General features: G+C 38.1%; 1 protein-coding gene across 1 annotated transcript; it reads right to left on the bottom strand.

The window, feature by feature from the left end:
* Positions 1–2,713: 2,713 nt before the first annotated feature.
* On the bottom strand, positions 2,714–10,245 carry LOC119067718 (separin-like). Its single transcript, XM_037170835.1, has 13 exons — positions 9,943–10,245; positions 9,718–9,867; positions 9,616–9,655; positions 9,430–9,557; positions 9,205–9,375; positions 5,962–6,056; positions 5,768–5,898; positions 5,487–5,691; positions 5,253–5,415; positions 4,874–5,012; positions 4,651–4,818; positions 3,026–3,168; positions 2,714–2,957 (listed from the first exon to the last, which is right to left on the bottom strand). The coding sequence occupies exons 1-13, from the start codon at positions 10,109–10,111 to the stop codon at positions 2,797–2,799; spliced, it is 1,863 nt and encodes a 620-aa protein (XP_037026730.1). The 5' UTR covers positions 10,112–10,245; the 3' UTR covers positions 2,714–2,796.
* Between the last annotated feature and the right edge of the window lie 12,207 nt (positions 10,246–22,452).

Here is a 22,452-nt window from a genome sequence, read left to right on the forward strand (position 1 = left end):
GTAAAACCAAACCAAACTAAGCCAAGAAAAAATATGTTACTTTTAAAGGAAAAATTGGTTTGTGGGTGATAACTTATCAGTCAAAAAACCCTTAAAGGGTAAATGTGACGCAAGTCCTTTATCTTACTTACAAAATAACTGATATCGCTGAGGGTGACGCATTGTGCGTCGTACGCAAAAGTTTTATCAACAAAAAATTGACTCAAAAAATTTGTGAAAGAAAATTTTACAACAATTTGCGCCCTTTCAGTACATTTTTCAACCATTTTCCTAACAATACGTTCCTCAACATCTGTCACTTGTGACGCAAATTTCTTGTTGTAAAATGTTCTTTCACAAATTTTTTAAGTCAATTTTTTGTTGATAAAGCTTTTGCATACAACGCACAATGCGCACCCTCAGCGATATCAGTTATTTTGTAAGTAAGATAAAGGACTTGCGTTACATTTACCCTTTAAGGGTTTTTTGACTGATATCACCACTTTTGTAAGTATGTCATTTCGACAACATCAAAAAGCCTTATGGAAATTAAAAAATTCTAGAGAAGTCAGTCTGAATCCCAAAATCTAGAAACCAATCTTGGTACACCTCACTTATATCGAAAATAACCCAAATCCATCGAAAAGTCCGATGGAAGTAAGGAAGTGCTAGAGTAATCATCTGTCATCCCAAAATTTAGGAACCAACCTTGGAACACCTCACTAATGTCGAAAATAACCCAAATCTATCAAAAAATCCGATGGAAGTTAGGAAGTGCCAGAGGAATCATCTGTAATCCCAAAATTTAGGAACCAACCTTGGAACACCTCACTCATGTCGAAATAACCCAAATGCATCAAAAAATCCGATGGAAGTTAGGAAGTGCCAGAGGAATCATCTGTCATCCCAAAATTTAGGAACCAACCTTGGAACACCTCACTCATGTCGAAATAACCCAAATGCATCAAAAAATCCGATGGAAGTTAGAACGTGCCAGAGGAAACATCTGTCATCCCAAAATTTATAGGAACCGGCCTAGTGGAACTTAATACTTAATGACAACAATTCCCTACAAGAAATACATACCAAAACAACACACACCATTCACCACATTACCATCCATATCATGCAACAAAATGTACAACACACACACATACAAATTGGCTTTTATATGGCATTTGTATGGAGACTTCGGGAAGCTCCAGCTCCCAAGGTATGGGTTTTTTCCAACTTTTGAAAATTCCATTCTTATTTTTGGACCATTATTAGCTTATAACCAAAATTTCAGGAAAATCTATAGAAACGTTTAGGAGTTGCTGGATCCACTTTTCCATAGGAACTAACTAACTAACTAACTAACTTTTGGTAGTGGACTTGCGTCACGCCTGCTTACTAACGTGCGGGCATGATCCCACTTGGAGAAACCTTTGCAGATTGTGTAAATTTATGTATTCTGCACAGGTCTCTCCTAGTGGGTAAAGTTATGACTCAAAAAGCACTTTTTCCTCTAAAAATAAGTTCAACCCACATGGGTAGAAGATAGAAGACATCCACTTCATCTAACCACTTAACAGCAGATGCTTTTTGCTTGCTTCCACAGTTCTTGTGATCCGCGCAAAACCAATGTTCACTTGTAACAGGAGGAGTTTAGTTTGGATCGAGAAAGCTGTTATGATGAATATATGGAATACGGCTAGACCTGGATTGGATTCAAAATCGGATTAGAAAATCCTAGAAAGGTATTCGACCCTAGAAGCCAAAACCACTTTCAAAAAAATTCTTCGAAGTTTGTGTGGCCGGTGAAAGGTGACCAAAAACCGAAAACTTGCACTTTTCTTACCAAAAATTTCTCCAGTTACACGAGCCGTACAGGGTCGTGTGTGGTGTCATTAGAAAGGTAATAACATGTATACTATTGAGCCGAATAGGGACTTATTGGGTTTAAAATTCTAGGGTCTCATGAAGTTTGGATGCATCTATGATGAAATATGTACACCTGAACATTTGAACTTCTATCTCATCGTAGATGCACATAAGACCCTATTTGGCCCAAAAGCAACACAAACTTCGAAGAATTTTTTTGAAAGTGGTTTCGGCTTCTAGGGTCGAATACCTTTCTAGGCACATATAAAAAAGTCGACTGGAAAATGCGTCCGATTTCGGTAGACTGTTTTTCCAAAGAATCCCTCTATACCCACTGAAACTCCGTGCTTTCACCTACGTCATAATCACAAACTAAGCGAACTAACCTTAATCTATTCGTATCCCACTGAACAAAGCCGTTTTGTGTTTGGTCTACACCGAAACTTTAATCTTGTAGAGTCCAAAAAGGTTATGCGCCCAGCGTCTACAAATTGAAGACAAATGCCAGAGAAAGAGACAACATCATTCATTCAACCTATAACATCTTGTTGGCGTTTTCGGTTCTTCTTTTCGCCTTGTTTTGTAAGCCACGACTTGTATCAAAAATAGCAATCCAGGCTCTTATGTTGACCGATAATGCTGATTCCGATTCGTCACAACCATCTGAAGCACAACGACGTTGATATTCAGCCAAGACCTTCTGTTGAACGAACGCAAAATTCAGATCATCCTCATCCCTCGCTTCCAGTGCCGTCATGAGCGTATCATAGCTTTTGGACAAACTACACAGCAACATCGCGACGTTCAATCTCTTCCTCGCCAATATCGAACAATTTTTTTCAATAAATCAGACACGGAAAGACGACGTTGAATCGATAACACGTTTATTTACATTGGATTGTGATGGGACGACATCCATCATGATGATTCCATTTCAAATTCTCGTTTTTCCTATTAATCCATTCGAACTGGTAAACCACGATGACACAGTATGGCACGAAAGCAAATCGGAATGCTGCATCTCTGTCTTATCTGTGAAATAACGTTCGACAAATGTGGCGAATACTTAATGAGGGCGGTCCCGCCTTTTGTGCCTGTTAAATTCTCCTTTAAAACTGCAAAAAAAAAAAATATTTTTTTATGATACAGCCACATACAGCGAACATTCAAAGATCAGTCTTACCCCGTCCCAATCGATGATTATGCGCTTCCCATATATCATCACTCAATTGGGTCACGTTTGCAAACGACTTTCCCAACATAATACTTAACAGCATCGCTCCGTAACTTACGTACGTTAATGTTAAATGACCGATAACCGCTGGACTGCAAATATAAACGAGCCATCAGAACAGTCGGAGTTTGCTCGAGTTATATGTAAAATACACATAGGGCCCTAGTAGTGGCCTTAGTCCAAGGACCCAAATTTAATTTTTTTTCAACAACATTCTATTCGGCCTTTGATTACCTTCCAAATGAAACAAAAATTACGAAAAACGGATGAAATTTGCTCGAGTTATATGTAAAATACACATAGGGCCCTAGTAGCGGCCTTAGTCCAAGGACCCAAATTTAAAATTTTTTTCAACAACATACTATTCGGCATTCGATTACCTTCCAAATCAAACAAAAATTACCAAAAACGGATGAAATTTACTCGAGTTCTATGTGAAATACACATAGGGCCCTAGTAGTGGCCTTAGTCCAAGGACCCAAATTTAATTTTTTTTTCAACAACATTCTATTCGGCCTTTGATTACCTTCCAAATGAAACAAAAATTACGAAAAACGGATGAAATTTGCTCGAGTTATATGTAAAATACACATAGGGCCCTAGTAGCGGCCTTAGTCCAAGGACCCAAATTTAAAATTTTTTTCAACAACATACTATTCGGCATTCGATTACCTTCCAAATCAAACAAAAATTACCAAAAACGGATGAAATTTACTCGAGTTCTATGTGAAATACACATAGGGCCCTAGTAGTGGCCTTAGTCCAAGGACCCAAATTTAATTTTTTTTTCAACAACATTCTATTCGGCCTTTGATTACCTTCCAAATGAAACAAAAATTACGAAAAACGGATGAAATTTGCTCGAGTTATATGTAAAATACACATAGGGCCCTAGTAGCGGCCTTAGTCCAAGGACCCAAATTTAAAATTTTTTTCAACAACATACTATTCGGCATTCGATTACCTTCCAAATCAAACAAAAATTACCAAAAACGGATGAAATTTACTCGAGTTATATGTGAAATACACATAGGGCCCTAGTAGCATTTCACTTCTAAGGCCCTAACTCACGGTCCACTCACCCGATTTTAAAAAACTTTTTTTTCCTGGATTGGTATTGACAATACCTATCATTTGCCGTGTCATTTACATTTCCATCGTTTATTTTGCCATAAATATCACCAAAAGACCTTAAATCACTTAGGTGGCCCTAACTCACGAAGGTCCGACCCGAATATGCCCATCTTCGAACTTAGCCTCACTATTTCGACTATCTTTCAGGGAAAAAAAATCGGATTTGATTTACTCAAGATATCGACGTGACAGACGGACAGACGGACAGACAAAATTTTTATTGCAGATTCGTCATCTATGAACATAGGCAAACACTTTGCCCTTACCGCCTGCTTCGAATTCCATCAATTACACACGGCACCGTAATCCTATAAGCCCCTTCGTACTTCGTACGGGGCTAAAAAGGTCTTGTCAACAATCGAAGTTCAGATTGTCATTTACGCAAGCACTGATGGAATGGATTTTCAACAATAAAGCGTCGGTCGACATTGACAATTTACCTTTTAGCAATATGATAGTAGTGATGTGCAGCGGTCGCTAAACTGTACCCGCAGCGAGAATGGAAAGCTACCGAAGAACATCCCATTAAAAAAACCACAGCGTTGGTGGACAGTTGACACGTCTCGTAGGAAGAAATAAACTGAACACCGCTACCATGGCCGCAGTAGCTAAAACATTGATGTTTGTGTAATTGAATTTTCCTTTCCGACCGAAATAACTTACACATAAACATCCGAGTGGCCAAGCATCGATTTGAGATCCGTAAATTCTGGTTCTTTATCCACCAAAAAATTGCAGGAGACAGTCGGTAAAATTTTCATAAATGGACGCATCGTCCCCACAAACCCGGGCAACGTACGATCTGTGATAAAAATTAATTTTCATTTATGATTCATCTTGGATTCATTGATCAGACCGACTGTTTAGGGATCAATGGTTCTAGGGAATTCACATAGTGCAAGATCATCCTTCGGATCAGAAAATTCAGTTGCTCAAAAGTCTTGCAAGATACTATATGCAGTGGCCTGCTCTACGTCTACACTCAGCTTAATCGATGTTAGACGCACCTCAGCAAATGGTTTTCGTGTAATATTGACTTTACCTGGATCGATAACGGCACTAGCCTTCTTTCCTTTCACATTGAAGTAACCTTCAGAGATGTTGTCTTGATGAAGGAAAAATAATTTCAGCAAAAGTGCCATGGAATCAACACGAGTAAATTCTTGGTGCACGTTACACATTTCCCAGAACATGAAGTCGATGTGCTGCGAAAGACATGAGACATTTTTTGTGCGTTTTGATCAATCCTGAGTGGACGTAACATTATCGAACTCACCTCGTCGACAACTAAAATCACTGGATAAGAATTCGGACTAGATTTTTTGCTGGTTAGTTTCAAGTCCTCAAAGAAATCCCACAGATCCCAGTATTCGTATTTGGTTTTGGAAATGAACAGCGCAGCGTCCTTAACATTCTCCTTCGTCAACATATAGATACGACGGACAATCAAGCACATAAGCATCTGTTGTCGCTTGGAAAATCTGAGAGAAGTTATTCCATCAACAGAAGGGTTGTTGTGGCGAACGACAGATAATTTGTGGGACAAAATATATTTACTGGTGTTGACTCTGCGCCAAAAATAGATCGAGCTTATCGATGACTTCAGTGTCGTCACTCGACGATATCGACTTCCCACTGAAGCAAACAATCCATGGCCCGAGTAATTTTTTCAATTTGCTGACAATTGTCTGAAAATCAATTTTGGATCAGTTTCAACAGGTTAACTGCTTTATCAAATATTTCACGGTCACCTCGTTAAATTCCTTTTCGCTGATCTTTGATATTTGGTCGTGCGAATTGGCGTTTAAATTCGTAGTTAGATCGTGCGCTGACTCGTATAACTCCTCTGAAAAGGAAGATTTTTCATTCATTCGAACAAGAACATATTGACGGATGTCAGCGAAAGCAGGCAAAACCAGGCTTAACGTTGTGAGTTAATCAGTTATCGATAACGACAACAAAAATAATGACAAGCTCTGCATAATTATGGTCCTTAATATGATAAAATGCATGTTAAAAATCTGAAGTACAAGATTTCAAGTCAACCGATGGAAGTAAAAGACCCGATAATAATACTGGTCATATGCTTGCCGTCTGTAACAGGTTGATGCTTCAACTCTAACACCAAGAGCAATGGACATTCATTGCTAATATTACGATGACTATGACTGACGGTGAAACGAAAAGTTAGTGAGATGCGTTATGTGTTGCGCTAGTTTATGTGTCATTCAAGACTATGGCTTCCCTTCATAGAATTACTAGTAGCATATAGAAGCAGAAAGATAAACGCAAAGAAATGTTGATAGGAAATTGCGTTGACATTCAAAAAGGACATGACGTGGCGGGCAGCTATTAGACTAGAAAACTAAAATTTTCATTCTGTGTCTCTTGGCGAGCCCGAAAATTAGACGAAGTGCTGCCAAATTTTTCTAACATCGCTAACCTTTTGACGGATTCTTCTGAAAAACAGAAGACCGAAATCGGACGCATTTTCTAATGAAATTTTTTATATGTGCCTAGAAAGGTATTCGACCCACGAAGCCAAAACCACTTTCAAAAAAAATCTTCGAAGCTTTTGTGGCTGGTAAGAGGTCATCAAAAACCGAAAACTTGCACTGTTCCTACAAAAATTTCTCCAGGTACACGAGCCGTACAGAGTCGTGTGGGGTGTCATTAGAAAGGTAATTGCATGTACTTCCGGGGCAAATAGGGTCTTATTGGGTTTGAAATTCATCTACACTGAGATATGTACAGTTGAAGTTTTCAACCGAAAAAAGACTGAAAACTTACACTTTTCTTACAGAAATTTCTCGAGGTACACAAAACGTACATGGTTGTGTGGGGTGTCATTAGAAAGGTAATTGCATGTTCTTTCAGGGAAAGTAGAGCTTACGAAAGTTTCGTAGCATCTACGATTCAATATAAGCACTTAAACCTTTCAACTTCTCATAATTCATCGTAGATGCTTCCAATAAGACCCTTCTTGCTCTGAAAGTACATGCAATTACCTTCCTAATGACACCCCAAACAACCATGTACGTTTTGTCTGGACGTAGGCCTCCCCAATTCTTTTCCATTCCGAACGATTAGTTGCCACTTGTTGCCAATTTGCGCCTGCAATTCTCTTTATACCATTACTCCATCTCTCTGGTGGTCTACCTCTAGGTCGTGTTTTAGGTGGTCTCCAGTTCATGATCTTTTTGGTCCAACGTTCGTCCGTCCTTCTTGCAATATGTCCCGCCCAGCTCCACTTTAAAGATGCTATTCTTTCCATGACATCAACGACTTTTGTTTGTTGTCGAATCCATTGATTTGTCATTCTATCTCTGAGCGTAATTCCAAGCATACTTCGTTCCATAGCTCCTTGTGCCACTCTTAATTTATTTTCGGAAGTTTTTGTTAACGTTAACGTTTCCGCTCCATATGTGAGCACAGGAAGGACACACGTATCGAACACTTTACGTTTCAGACTATTGTTCATTTTGCTTTTGAAAATTAGCCTGAGTTTTCCGTACGCTGCCCATGCTAGACCAATTCTCCGTTTTATTTCTACAGTTTGGTTGTCTAGACCCAACTTCAATTTGTGACCTAGGTACACATAACTGTCGACTCGTTCAATGACAGTATCACCGATTTTAATGTCTCTGTCGTCGTCAATGTTTGTCATGATTTTCGTTTATGACAAATTCATCTTGAGGCCGACTTTGTTTGACTCCTCATTCAGCTGTTGCAACATAATTTGCGCCTGATCTACATCAGCTGCCATCAGGAAGATGTCATCTGCGAAACGGAGATTACTCAGGTACTCTCCATTTATGTTGATACCCATTTCACTCCAGTCTAATTTCTTAAAAACACTCTCCAGAATCGATGTGAATAACTTAGGTGATATGGTGTCACCCTGACGTACACCTCGGCCAATTCTGAATTTCTCCGTGCTCTTATGAAGTTTTATACACGACGTAGCATTTTTGTACACATATCGAATTGTGTTGGAGTATCTTGAGTCTACTCTGCACTCGTCTAATGAGTCCAATATCGACCATGTTTCCACTGAATCAAAAGCTTTTTCAAAGTCTATGAATATCAAGACCACAGCAATCTTGTATTCATTGCATTTCTCAATTAGCGTTCTCATCACATGTAAGTGGTCGTTTGTGCTGAATCCTGATCTAAATGCAGCTTGTTCAACAGGTTGGTAGAAGTCGAGCTTCTTGGTGTTCCTCTTCGTAACTATTTTCATGAACAACTTGTAGAGTGTTGATAAGAGACTTATGGGTCGATAGTTTTCCAGCTTTGTTATGTCTCCTTTTTTATGCAGCAATGTTATCACTGCATTTTCCCATGCTTCTGGTAGTTCTTCCCATTGAAGACATTGATTAAACAAAGTCGTTATTGCACCCAATAATGAGTCGCCACCTAGTTTAATGGCTTCCACTGGAACACCATCTTCACCGGGAGACTTATCTCAGTGTGGATGAATTTTAAACCCAATAAGACCCTATTTGCCCCGGAAGTACACGCAACTACCTTCCTAATGACACCCCACACGACCATGACGGCTCGTGTAACTGGAGAAATTTTTGTAAGAAAAGTGCAAGTTTTCGGTTTTTGATCACCTCACACTAGCCACAGAAGTTTCGAAGAATTTTTTTGAAAGTAGTTTTGGGTTCTGGGGTCGAATATCTAACTGGGCACATATAAAAAATTCCAATAGAAAATGCGTCCGATTTCGTTCTTCTGTTTTTTCAGAAGAATCGCTCTTTGCCTTTTGCTGAAAATTAATTGAGGGCTTCTGAATCGGTACTAGGAACTGTCATGACTTTCAACAATTATCTGAAATTTTACCCCTTCTCTCACTCACGAATTTCGAAATTTTTTTGCTTCTCAATCGGCACTAACAACTCCCATGTCTTTCAACACTTATCTAAAAGTTTACCCTTCCCTCAACCTCCAATGACGATTTTTTTTTTGCGGCTACTTTTATGACTTACGTAAATCCTTCTGGTTCAAAGCGATTTTAATTGGCCGATGATCGAATCGCTCAGACATTGGATAGCAAATCAGGGTGATAAATATGATACCAGGATGTCGCAGTAGCTCGTCACGGCTCTGGCGAAATACTTCAGGGTTTACTGCTTTGCACAGTTGAATGACGGTCCACTCTAAATTGAAATTATTGAATTTCCATTGACTCTTCTATTGGCTATTCGTCTCACCGTTGGGAAGCTGGCGGCACAATCCCATCAATTCGGTTCCGTTCTCGAATTCAATGGTTTTTAATCGGTTTGTCGTGAGAGGCAGCTTGTCATAGAGAAAACGATCCAGGTACTCGATGATTTCGGGCCTGTGAAATGTATTTGTGTTAGCTACGTCCTCAACAGGTTTGTGTGTTGTGTGAATACTGTTCTTCGTGTTTCTGTTCTAACAAGTTGGCCAGATTATCTGTGAAGTTCGGAATGTTGTATGGTTCATTGTTCGAATGTGGATCAATTTTAGGCTATTACCTTCGGTGGGCATATGGTGTTCGCCCTCCATTATTTTATTGGCATGAAATTTGATTCGCATAAACAATGACATCGCAAACGTCTCAAAGTAAATGGAGTCGAGGTACTGATTGTTTTGGAATGCCTTGAACGCCTTATAAAGATTGTATGCTTCGGAAAAACGAAAGCAATCAACCACCTTACTGACATTCAACAATTATTTATTGAGAGCGAAAAGACACTTACTTCGAACTGCTGGACCATTGAGTTTACTCAAATCTTTAACATTTTCCAAACAACTGAGATCGATCTCGGAATCAGCAATGTCAACGGATTTTTCGAAGCGTAGAGTGGTTAAACCTTCGCACAATGTCTTTTCCAGATCGGCAAACATTTCCTCGTCAGATTCGGCCATCCTGATTCGAAATGATATTGATGGAAAAACCAGTAAAATAAATCAGCAAAACATAAACAGAAAGTTCGTTGGAATGGTTGGAATGGTGTTGTGATAATACGCCGACACCGCTAAATTATTGGCGCAAGGAAAATGAACTCTGACATTTCAGTTTGATGTCAACAATTCGCGCCATCTGTCTGAGAATTTCGTATGCAGTATTAGAGAGCACAGTTTTTGAAATGAAAAACAATTTTTAGCCCCGTACGAAGTACAAAGGGGCTTATAGGATTACGGTGCCGTGTGTAATTGATGGAATTCGAAGCAGGCGGTAAGGGCAAAGTGTTTGCCTATGTTCATAGATGACGAATCAGCAATAAACATTTTGTCTGTCCGTCTGTCCGTCTGTCACGTCGATATCTTGAGTAAATCAAATCCGATTTCAAAAAAAAAAAATTCCCTGAAAGATAGTCAAAATAGTTTTCCAAAGATTTCTCTGGCCGTTTAAAGGCTACACTTGTAAGTGATACGTCATATGAAAGGTATTTACAATACCGATCGACAAAAAAAAAGTTTATGGAAATCGGATGACCGACTAGTGAGTTAGACCCCTGGTGTGAACTGGGTACAGGGCGGCAAGCCGTTTTTGATTCTAGGTTGGCCAAATTTGAACGGATTTTAAAGAATTTTGCTTTATTAGATAAGTATTGACCGTACCAATGAGGAAAAAAAAAGTTTATGAAATTAGGTTGACCGGAGCATGAGCTAGGTCCCTTGGAGTGAGCTCATATCCGGCTACTCGGCCGTACAGTGAAGGTGGTGGTTTTTATTAATATCTCGAGTAAACTTTGACCGAATTTCATAAAAAAAATTTTGTTTGAAAGGTACTAACGAATGTAAAGCAGTCGTACTACTTTCCACCTCCTAACAAAATGGCCGTCAACCGCCATTTTGGATTTTTGTAAAATCAATATAAATCGGTGAAAATGATACTTACAAAGTCACTGATCAGTGGGAAGTGAGTGGTTACGTGTGTGGGGTGTTTCAACGATCCCAAATATGGATATCTATATATGGGACATTCCACGTTAAGTGTGACATTTTGAAATAACTCAGGCAACTGACCACCTTTTTCGGTGAACTTTTTTTTTCCCAGAAAGCTGTCAATAATACGAATGTTTTGAGCCCCATATGACCTCGATAGGTTCATAACTAGCGGAGATATGGTCGAAGTTTGGTTAGTAGGAAAAAAGCAAAAAAAATATTATTTTGACCACATCTCCGTCTATGGGGCTCAAAATACTCGTAATATTCACAGCTTTCAGGGGAAAAAAAGTTCACTGAAAAAGGTTGTCATTTGCATAAGTTATTTCGAAATGTCACAAAAAAGTAACATAACCAACCATGGAATTTTTAAGTTGTCTGCTAACCAAAATAAAAACTGTAAATTTCATTAAAATTAACCTCAACCAATATTGTTTGACTATGATCCATCAAAATTACAAGCCAAATCATATCTAGCATGGTAGTGAGTGTCAATAAACTGGTATTAAATGGCATACAAAACTCGGGAAAATTCTTTTCCAGCCCACTCCGTCGTTGCGTAATCTTCTACTATTTCCGACATTTTGTGACGTTTCGAACTCAGGCAAATCTAAACCTTTTCATGTGATTTTTTTCCTCTGAAAGCTGCAATAATAACGCGTATTTTGGCGCCATTTTGACATTGATTGTCAAAAAACTCGCGAAGATATGGTTAAAATAATATTTTCATGCTTCGGGGCCGAAAATGAGGGCAATTTGTCGAATTTTCTCGGGTTTCCGGCCCTCTGCATGAAAACTTACATGTGCACCTGTTTGGAACGGTTGATTTAAGGCACTTTCGCTTGTAAGCCTCACTTCGTTCGGCCTACAATCCGCGAAATTGCCTAAAATCAATCGTCCAAAACAGGTACACAAATAACCATTTTTTTGCTATTTTTCAGAAAACCAAAATTCGACCATAGCTTTGCGAGTTTTCAACCAATCGAGGTCATGTAATGCTAAAAATACTAGAATTAGTTATGTCTTTCATAAAAAAAAAATTCTGCGGAGAAAAGTTAACATGTGACTTAGTTTTCCACAAATGTCACAAAAATGTAACGCAACTAACCGCATTTTTTGAACCGAAATTTTTTTCTAAAAACATTTTTTTTTGTTCTAACCGTTCACTGAGATGCTAAAAACTTGTTAATTTTGTGGTCAGAAATAAAGGAACAAAAAATTTTGATTTTAGAAGAAAAAATTAAATTTTTAAAATTTTAAGAATTTTTTAAAAATGTAACGCAACCAACCATGGAATGTCCCATATAAATATATATAGCTATATTGAGCTATATAACGGTATAGATAGTTATTTTGAGCTATATACTAGCATATTTATCAGTAAATTGTTATTTATAGGTAAATATAGGTTAATATAGAACTGAGGAAATTTTAGGTCAATTTGAAATTTGTGTTACGTTTGAAAGGAACATCGTACGGGGCTTCGTAATTGCGCTATGCGCAATTTTTAAGACGTACAAATTTCATAAGAATTTTACTTTACCGATGTTTACGGGCGCAGTAGACTTACAGTAAGAGTAGGGCGACGGACGAACTAGGGTCACGTGCGCAATAGATGTACGGGTTCGTACGGGGCTCAGTCGCAGCAAACGCTCCGACTGTTCTGACGGCTCGTTTTCGATTGAGTTGTGCAATTTTGTCAATTAAACTATGACGGCCTAACGTACCCTTTCAATGCGCCAATTCTCCCAAGAGCCGGACTAACATGAAATTTTCAAGAATTGTTTAGGAATTGATTTTTTCTTGGGAGCCTCAAAACGTACACGCTTTTGAAAGTTTCGCCTGTGGCAACTCAATTATGTCTCTGTTTCAAAAGAATTGAAGGGGTCCCAGATCACTTTAAAGAACAGTGTTGTGATGCAAAGAAAAAATTTAATTCAGCTAACATAATAGAATAGTCGCTGGTTCTTGTTTTCTTGGCAGAAAATGAAGGGCCTTACGCCAGACTTTTCGTAAATAATCAAAGTGGATTCGCAAAAACAATTAATGGAGGAAAAATGCGGAACGATGTTCGTTTATTGTGAACATCTTGAACAATTTTTAAACTGATTTTCAAAAACTTGTTCAGTTGGTGAAAGATAGAAATAACTCGAATGTAGCTTTGTGGACTAGTACGTGAAAAATTTTCACTGAAAGTATTTGATCCTGACTAGGCTTAAGAGTGATATCGCCAAAACATCGAACAAAATCAGATATTAGTCGCTCCAACCCCTTGCAGTGAAACTTATCCAAGGATGTTTTTGCATATTATAGTACTACAGAGGCTAGGCTCTCTCACCATACATACCATGTCTCGGACTTGTGTCACTGCAGTCGCTCAGGTACTTCGGAAAATCACCTATTTTTTCATCTAAAGTCAATAATATCACCGTCAGGTGAACATGGACCTGGTGGTAAGTATACTCAAAATGTGCGTCTCTTCAAGGCCTTCAAACGTAGCTAAAAACGTTTTTTCCCGAAATTGTTTCACTCGAGTAATTGCAAAAAAAAACGATTTTGGGCCCCTTTTGACAGACCCTTACTTCACTACCTCGATCGTCGACAACAAAATAAATTTCACTAAACGTAGTACTACGTTATACTCGCATCAGTTCAACGAATCGAATGAGCTATAACTCAATAAAATCCGTGACACCTTGTCCCAAAGTTGTTCGAAGATTTGGCGATATCACTCTTAAAATATCACTATTTCGTGGAGTATATCTGATGTCGTTTATAATATAAAATTTTGTTCCTAACTTATGCTAAAAGGCTCTGTAAATATCTCATCTACTAAAAAGCCTTCAACATGCGTTAGTAAACAAAAAGCTCGCTGCGCTCGCATATTACATGTGTCTCCTAAAAAACGATTTTTTTTGTTAAGAGTGATATCGCCAAAACTTGAACCAATTTGAAAACAAGGGTTCGGCGATCCGGGCGAGCTATAGCGCGTTGGATTCGTCTTTCAATTCTAGACAATACGTATCTTTTCCTTTTTGCTATTAATTGTGTACTTTTGGTGTAAATTGGTAAAATGCAGGCACATGTCATAGGGTAGGGAAAACACTTTTTTAGTATTAACTCGAGGTAGACGATTTTTTAAAAGTTGAAATGTTGTGCGAATGTGCGCCTCTAAAAGACCTATCATTAGAGTATAGGCACGAGTCGGTGCCACTGTACGTTCGGGAGTAAACAATGAAAGTATGGTCGATTTTCGCACAGTACTGCTGGCCTGCAACAGAACATTTCCGTGAAACCGACTATGGGGTGTTGTAGCTGGACACACTCACTATCATCCCACGTAAACTAAACCTCAGAAAAATTGTGTTGCATTCCAGGAAGTTGCACGAAGTAAAGAGTTGCCCAAACTTAACCAATTTTTTCATAGTTTCGAGTTCAACGAACGGCGTTAAAGTCTGATTGTGATCAAAAATTATCCTTAAGTTATGCTATTTGCATTTAGTGATCATATCATGAGGCCAGGAACGAACAATGCCATTATTCTTTGTCTATACATACCAGAGTGGTTTTTTTTCGTATGTCTGAAAATTTCAATTTTAAACCGCCTCAAAATATGGTATTAATTAGCTGATTCCAAAAATATGTTTTTTCTAATTTTTGGAATCATTTTAGTGATCCGGAAAAATCGTCAAAGTTTGTATGTAAAAAAAATTTTCCCATATATTTCCATACAAACTTTGACGATTTTTCCGGATCACTAAAATGATTCCAAAAATTAGAAAAAACATATTTTTGGAATCAGCTAATTAATACCATATTTTGAGGCGATTTGAAATTGAAATTTTCAGACATACGAAAAAAAACCACTCTGGTATGTATAGACAAAGAATAATGGCATTGTTCGTTCCTGGCCTCATGATATGATCACTAAATGCAAATAGCATAACTTAAGGATAATTTTTGATCACAATCAGACTTTAACGCCGTTCGTTGAACTCGAAACTATGAAAAAATTGGTTAAGTTTGGGCAACTCTTTACTTCGTGCAACTTCCTGGAATGCAACACAATTTTTCTGAGGTTTAGTTTACGTGGGATGATAGTGAGTGTGTCCAGCTACAACACCCCATAGTCGGTTTCACGGAAATGTTCTGTTGCAGGCCAGCAGTACTGTGCGAAAATCGACCATACTTTCATTGTTTACTCCCGAACGTACAGTGGCACCGACTCGTGCCTATACTCTAATGATAGGTCTTTTAGAGGCGCACATTCGCACAACATTTCAACTTTTAAAAAATCGTCTACCTCGAGTTAATACTAAAAAAGTGTTTTCCCTACCCTATGACATGTGCCTGCATTTTACCAATTTACACCAAAAGTACACAATTAATAGCAAAAAGGAAAAGATACGTATTGTCTAGAATTGAAAGACGAATCCAACGCGCTATAGCTCGCCCGGATCGCCGAACCTAAGTATTGATTTTCCCCAAAATTGGTTCAAGTTTTGGCGATATCACTCTTAAGTTTAAAGAAAAACGACTACTGCCCAACGCCTTTCCAGTTCAAAATTTTCTACTTTTCATACGAAATACCTCCATTAGGCACTGCATGACCTTGACTAGCTTCCTCTTCATAGCCAAGCGCTTGTTGAACTGTTTATTTTATTGAAATCCAATTTGTCTCAGTTAAACACGAAATTTTCGTATAGATGTATTCCAATTTATTTTTGGTAGCGCCTCAGGCGAAAATATTACTAAAGTACTTTCACGCTTTATTGTCGTATATAAAATTGTAACAGAATAAAAACTGGCGAAGTAAATAGTTAAAATGGAAAGAAAATCATTTATTCAAACCTGTACCTTAAACACAAAAGTAATTTTTTTTAAATTTTAAAGTATCTTAACACACCGTTGGAAAATAAGTCATTACAACATTTTCATGAGCGGTAATAGTACATTACTTAACAATGGGACAAATGATTGAAATGGTACTTCTTCTGTGAAATTTACCGATCGAGGCGCAATTACTAGAAGTACAATTTCCATCATTTGCCCCATTGCCAAGTAAGGTATCTTATTCAAAAACTTGAGGTTTTTGGCGTGTAGTAAAGTTAACTTTACCTCACGTTCTTGAATAAAATATCATTTCCCTGGGGCTTAGTGACTAAAATATTTCCGGAGTTCTTTCAAACTTTATATTTCGGTTCGCTCTTAACAAATTCAAACAATCTACTATATTTTGTACTCTGTGGCGAAAAGTACACTTTTCTTGACCAACGTCAACGTTTGAAGACCACGTTATGAAAAATATTACACGAACCAAAAGTTGAGATTCGAGATGCTTGAATAATTTTACTCCTTTTTAAGATAGTGTCCTACTAATAAGAATGTAACATCGCATCAAGTTGTCAGGATTATTTTCGACGGTGAATGTTGTTTAAAAAAAATCTTCTGGTCGATTGGTTAGTTGCTGTTATTTACAAGGTTCAGTAAGGACAGGTTAAGACAGTTCTAAGTTGACCACGAAGGTGGTGGCATCAAAAGTTCTCTGTGGTGCAGTAGATAAAAATATTGTTGACTTTTCACACTTTCCACAAGCTTTCGTTGGTATATTCACCTGATCTTTCAGATTTCCGATTCTGGTTGTTTGAAAGTAACAAATATTTCCAAAATGAAACTTCACAATACAAAATTAGACAACAGATTGTAGGAATATGTATCGTGACTACCGAAAATATCTACCCCGATTTCCACCTTCCGCGTGTAAGGTAGTAAATATGAAGTGTGAAGTTTCAGTACCCTATTTGGAATACAACTCATGCTTGAAGTGCGTTGATTGAATCAATCAATCCACCAAAACTTGAACAATTTCGATTTTAGAGTTCTAGGGAAGGAACTAATTTTTGTGGACTCCTTCCGTTCCGACTCACGAACCATCGCACATCCCTAATGTTTAAAGATCAAGTGTTTTACTTCAAAGTCTAATTTTTCTTCAGCTTATGTTTAAAAACGAGCCATCAGAACAGTCGGAGCGTTTGCTGCGACTGAGCCCCGTACAAACCCGTATATCTATTGCGTACGTGACCCTAGTGCGTCTGTCACCCTACTTTGACCGTAAGCCTATGCGCCGGTTAAAGTAGTTAAAGTAAAATTATTATGTAATGTGTACATCTTAGAAATTGCGCATAGCGCAATTACGAAGCCCCGTACGACGTTCCTTTCAAATAAAACAAAACTTTCAAATAGCCCTAAAATTTTAATTTATTGAGTATAAATACACATAGGCCTAGTATCGGCCTCAGTCCGAGGATCCAAATTTATTTTTTTTTCAACTACATTCTATTCGGCCTTTGATTACCTTCCAAATGAAACAAAAAATACGAAAAACGTATGAAATTTGCTCGAGTTATATGTAAAATACACATAGGGCCCTCGTAGCGGCCTTAGTCTGAGGACCCAAATTTAATTTTTTTCAACAACATTCTATTCGGCCTTTGATTACCTTCCAAATGAAACAAAAATTACGAAAAACGGATGAAATTTGCTCGAGTTATATGTAAAATACACATAGGGCCCTAGTAACGGCCTTAGTCCAAGGACCCAAATTTATTTTTTTTTTCAACAACATTCTATTCGGTGTTCGATTATCTTTCAAATGAAACAAAAATTACGAAAAACGGATGAAATTTACTCGAGTTGTATGTAAAATACACATAGGGCCCTAGTAGCGGCCTTAGTCCGAGGACCCAAATTTAATTTTTTTTCAACAACATTCTATTCGGCCTTTGATTACCTTCCAAATGACACAAAAATTACGAAAAACGAATGAAATTTACTCGAGTTCAATGTAAAATACACATAGGGCCCTAATAGTGGCCTTAGTCCAAGGACCCAAATTTATTTTTTTTTCAACAACTTTCTATTCGGCGTTCGATTACCTTCCAAATGACACAAAAATTACGAAAAACGAATGAAATTTACTCGAGTTCTATGTAAAATACACATAGGGCCCTAGTAGTGGCCTTAGTCCAAGGACCCAAATTTAATTTTTTTTCAACAACTTTCTATTCGGCGTTCGATTACCTTCCAAATGACACAAAAATTACGAAAAACGAATGAAATTTACTCGAGTTGTATGTAAAATACACATAGGGCCCTAGTAGTGGCCTTAGTCCAAGGACCCAAATTTATTTTTTTTTCAACAACTTTCTATTCGGCGTTCGATTACCTTCCAAATGACACAAAAATTACGAAAAACGAATGAAATTTACTCGAGTTGTATGTAAAATACACATAGGGCCCTAGTAGTGGCCTTAGTCCGAGGACCCAAATTTAATTTTTTTTCAACAACATTCTATTCGGCCTTTGATTACCTTCCAAATGAAACAAAAATTACGAAAAACGGATGAAATTTGCTCGAGTTATATGTAAAATACACATAGGGCCCTAGTAGCGGCCTTAGTCCAAGGACCCAAATTTAATTTTTTTTTCAACAACATTCTATTCGGTGTTCGATTATCTTTCAAATGAAACAAAAATTACGAAAAACATATGAAATTTACTCGAGTTATATGTAAAATACACAGACGGACAGACGGACAGACGGACAGACGGACAGACGGACAGACGGACAGACGGACAGACGGACAGACGGCCCAAATTTTTATTGCGGATTCGTCATCTATGAACATAGGCAAACACTTTGCCCTTACCGTCTGCTTCGAATTCCATCAATTACACACGGCATCGTAATCCTATAAGCCCCTTCGTACTTCGTACGGGGCTAAAAATATGAACAATGAGAATGACTAGACTAATACGATGCTGACATCAAGAAAAAAATTTTCTCTCAGCAGGTGTGGATGAAAATGGTGAAAATGTTTAATAATGTAAGGAGTTTCGGACAAATCTTCTTGGGGAATAGCAAAATGGTAAGGCGTAAGACCATCTTTTCACTTTGAGTATTCGTTGTTGAAGGTGGTTGAAATTTTTTTGAATCGGACACACCATTTTTGTTTCCGGACGTTTATGGTGCTATCGATAGGAAATTTCGTAGAAGAATTTTTTTTTTAAACGACCTCTCCGAGGTATCAAAGTCCAATTTTATGGTTTTGTCAATGAGCACCCCAACCGATTTTTCATTTTATTGGCTTAAAATGAAGGCTAGCACAGCCCATTTAACATATCAAAAAATTGGGAAGGGGTTTTTCAATTTTTTCAAAAAATCTTAAAAAACTTTTTCATAAGTGCCCACATTCCACAGATTTTTAGCCCCGTACGAAGTACAAAGGGGCTTATAGGATTACGATGCCGTGTGTAATTGATGGAATTCGAAGCAGACGGTAAGGGCAAAGTGTTTGCCTATATTCATAGATAACGAATCCGCAATAAAAATTTTGTCTGTCCGTCTGTCCGTCTGTCTGTCCGTCACGTCGATATCTTGAGTAAATCAAATCCGATTTCAAAAAAAAAAAATTTCCTTGAAGGATAGTCAAAATAGTGAGGCTAAGTTCGAAGATGGGCATATTTGGGTCGGCCCTTCGTGAGTTAGGGCCGCCTAAGTGCTTTATGGTCTTTTGGGGATATTTACGGCAAAAAAAACGTTGAAAATGTAAATGAAATTTGGGTCCTTGGACTAAGGCCTCTCCACGGCCCTAAGTGTGTTTTGCATATAACTCGAGTAAATTTGATCCGATTTTCCTAAATTTTGTTTCATTTGAAAGGTAATCGAACACCAAATAGAATGTTGTTGGAAAAAAAAAATTAAATTTGGGTCCATGGACTAAGCCCGCTACTCGGCCCAAAGTGTATTTTGCATATATCTCTGGTAAATTTCGTCCGATTTTCCTAATTTTTGTTTCATTTGGAAGGTAAACGTAACTAGGCCTTAGGCCTCTCAATAAATTAAAATTTTAGGTCAACTTGAAATTTGTGTTACATTTGAAAGGAACGTCGTACGGGGCTTCGTAATTGCGCTATGCGCAATTTATAAGATGTACACATTTCATAATAATTTGACTTCAACTAGGGTGACAGACGCACTAGGGTCACGTGCGCAATAGATGTACGGGTTCGTACGGGGCTCAGTCGCAGCAAACGCTCCGACTGTTCTGACGGCTCGTTTTAATGGAAATGTATGGAAAGTTCGACTAAAAATGAAATTAATTGCTATATACTGGTTGTCTCTGGTCTACTGAACAATTATGTGCACTAACAAGAAATTTAACATTTTTACTTTGTGAATGTGGACAACTTTAAATGATTTTTTCACTATCGGGAAGCTTCCTGGTCATGTCTAGCTCATCCACTGCTGGGTAGAGCTTCAGTTGCTACTATATCTCATAACTTGAGACCGCACCTTTCCAAAAATACGATACTGGCCCTATTCGCTATCTGGCTTGTATTTGGAAAAGGTCAATTTGGTGTATTTAGTATGAAAAGTGACCAATTTCAAAACGATGTATCTCTGGTAATTTTAAACCGACATAGTCGAGTGATAGCTCGTTTTGTTCGTATTTAAAGCGAGAATATTATGAAAGAGGCTTTGTGATGATATAGACCAAAGGGTAGAAACTGAAATGTTCGGCTATACACAGTAGGGCCTATCGAATTTTTAGAATTTTAAGGGCCGCGATAGCCTGTGTGCGGAAAACGTAGATCATTGAAAACTAATTGTTGATGGATCCGAAGGTGCCCGGGAAGAAGTCCCACCGGTCGACTTTAACTATCAAATGGTCATAACTCGGAAAGTTGAGAGTATTTCTGAAAACAATGTTCTAGCAGGATGTAGAGCATTAAAAACTCTACAAAACTGCCAAAGAAACCGATGGTCCAAAAGGTGTGTCTGTCGAGGTTTTCTAACATCGAAAGTTCGACATTTTCGTTTTTGACTTTTATTTCCTGAGAGACAAATTATTAAGTTTAGCTTTTGGCATGAGGTTGTAGAGGAGGTCGAGTACTACCAGTACACTAGGCATTGTCCCGGTCGGCGATCCATCCGAAACCACTTTTTCAACATTAATGAATGAACTTTTTAAGTGTACCCACGTCGCCCACGAAGCCAGTGCAGACACTGTAACCGGTGTTGCTGAGTCGAGGTAACCTTGGCCAGTAAGTGCACATAATATTCCATAACAGTAGCTGAACTCTTTTACAAAATATTTGGGATCTCGATGTAGCACATTATATTGACACGGTATACCACGAAGTTCAACCTTTTGTAAAAATATCGAAAAATGTGTATTTGCAACGAAATCGACTTCTTAGTACTGTTCGTGGGTCAAATAACTAATTAAAACGATTATTTGATGTTTTTCTCACAAATTTCACTTTCTCAGATTTTGTAGTACAAAATGTGCTACACCGAATTCTTAAATATTTTGTAAAAGAGTTCAGCTACTGTTATGGAATATTATGTGCACTTACTGGCCAAGGTTACCTCGACTCAGCAACACCGGTTACATTGTCTGCACTGGCTTCGTGGGCGACGTGGGTACACTTAAAAAGTCCATTCAAAAATGTTGAAAAAGTGGTTTCGGATGGATCGCCGACCGGGACAATGCCTAGTGTACTGGTAGTACTCGACCTCCTCTACAACCTCATGCCAAAAGCTAAAGTTAATAATTTGTCTCTCAGGAAATAAAAGTCAAAAACGAAAATGTCGAACTTTCGATGTTAGAAAACCTCGACAGACACACCTTTTGGACCATCGGTTTCTTTGGCAGTTTTGTAGAGTTTTTAACGCTCTACATCCTGCTAGAACATTGTTTTCAGAAATACTCTCAACTTTCCGAGTTATGACCATTTGAAAGTTAAAGTCGTCCGGTGGGACTTCTTCCCGGGCACCTTCGGATCCATCAACCATATGCCTGGACTTAGTTTTCAATGATCTACGTTTTCCGCACACAGGCTATCGCGACCCTTAAAATTCTCAAAATTCGATACGCCCTAATACACAGGTGACGCGTCTCAAAAAAAAATTCTTCGTTCTTTTTTTGGGAGTCAGACTGCTTCAACTCCTTCGCTATCGCTCAGGACATGATTGTTTTGCCCTCAACTTACACACGCCAATGCTGGGTTCTAGTTACGGCCCTGCTTTTTCCATAAAAATTAGACAACTCCTAGCAGCGACTTTAAATATTTTAATCTTACCGGTGTCATTTACCAAAAAAAATGATCTCTCTAACGCCTCTCTTGATCGATAATAATCGATTGACAATAAAACAAAAACTCGACGGAAAAAAAAAAGATCAATATAAACAGATTACCATCTATACAACGAGATACACATACATCATCTGCACAAAACCAGTATCATTGCG

This window comes from Bradysia coprophila (assembly GCF_014529535.1).
Source record: "Bradysia coprophila strain Holo2 chromosome X unlocalized genomic scaffold, BU_Bcop_v1 contig_128, whole genome shotgun sequence".
In the NCBI taxonomy this organism is placed as follows: Eukaryota; Metazoa; Arthropoda; class Insecta; order Diptera; family Sciaridae; genus Bradysia; species Bradysia coprophila.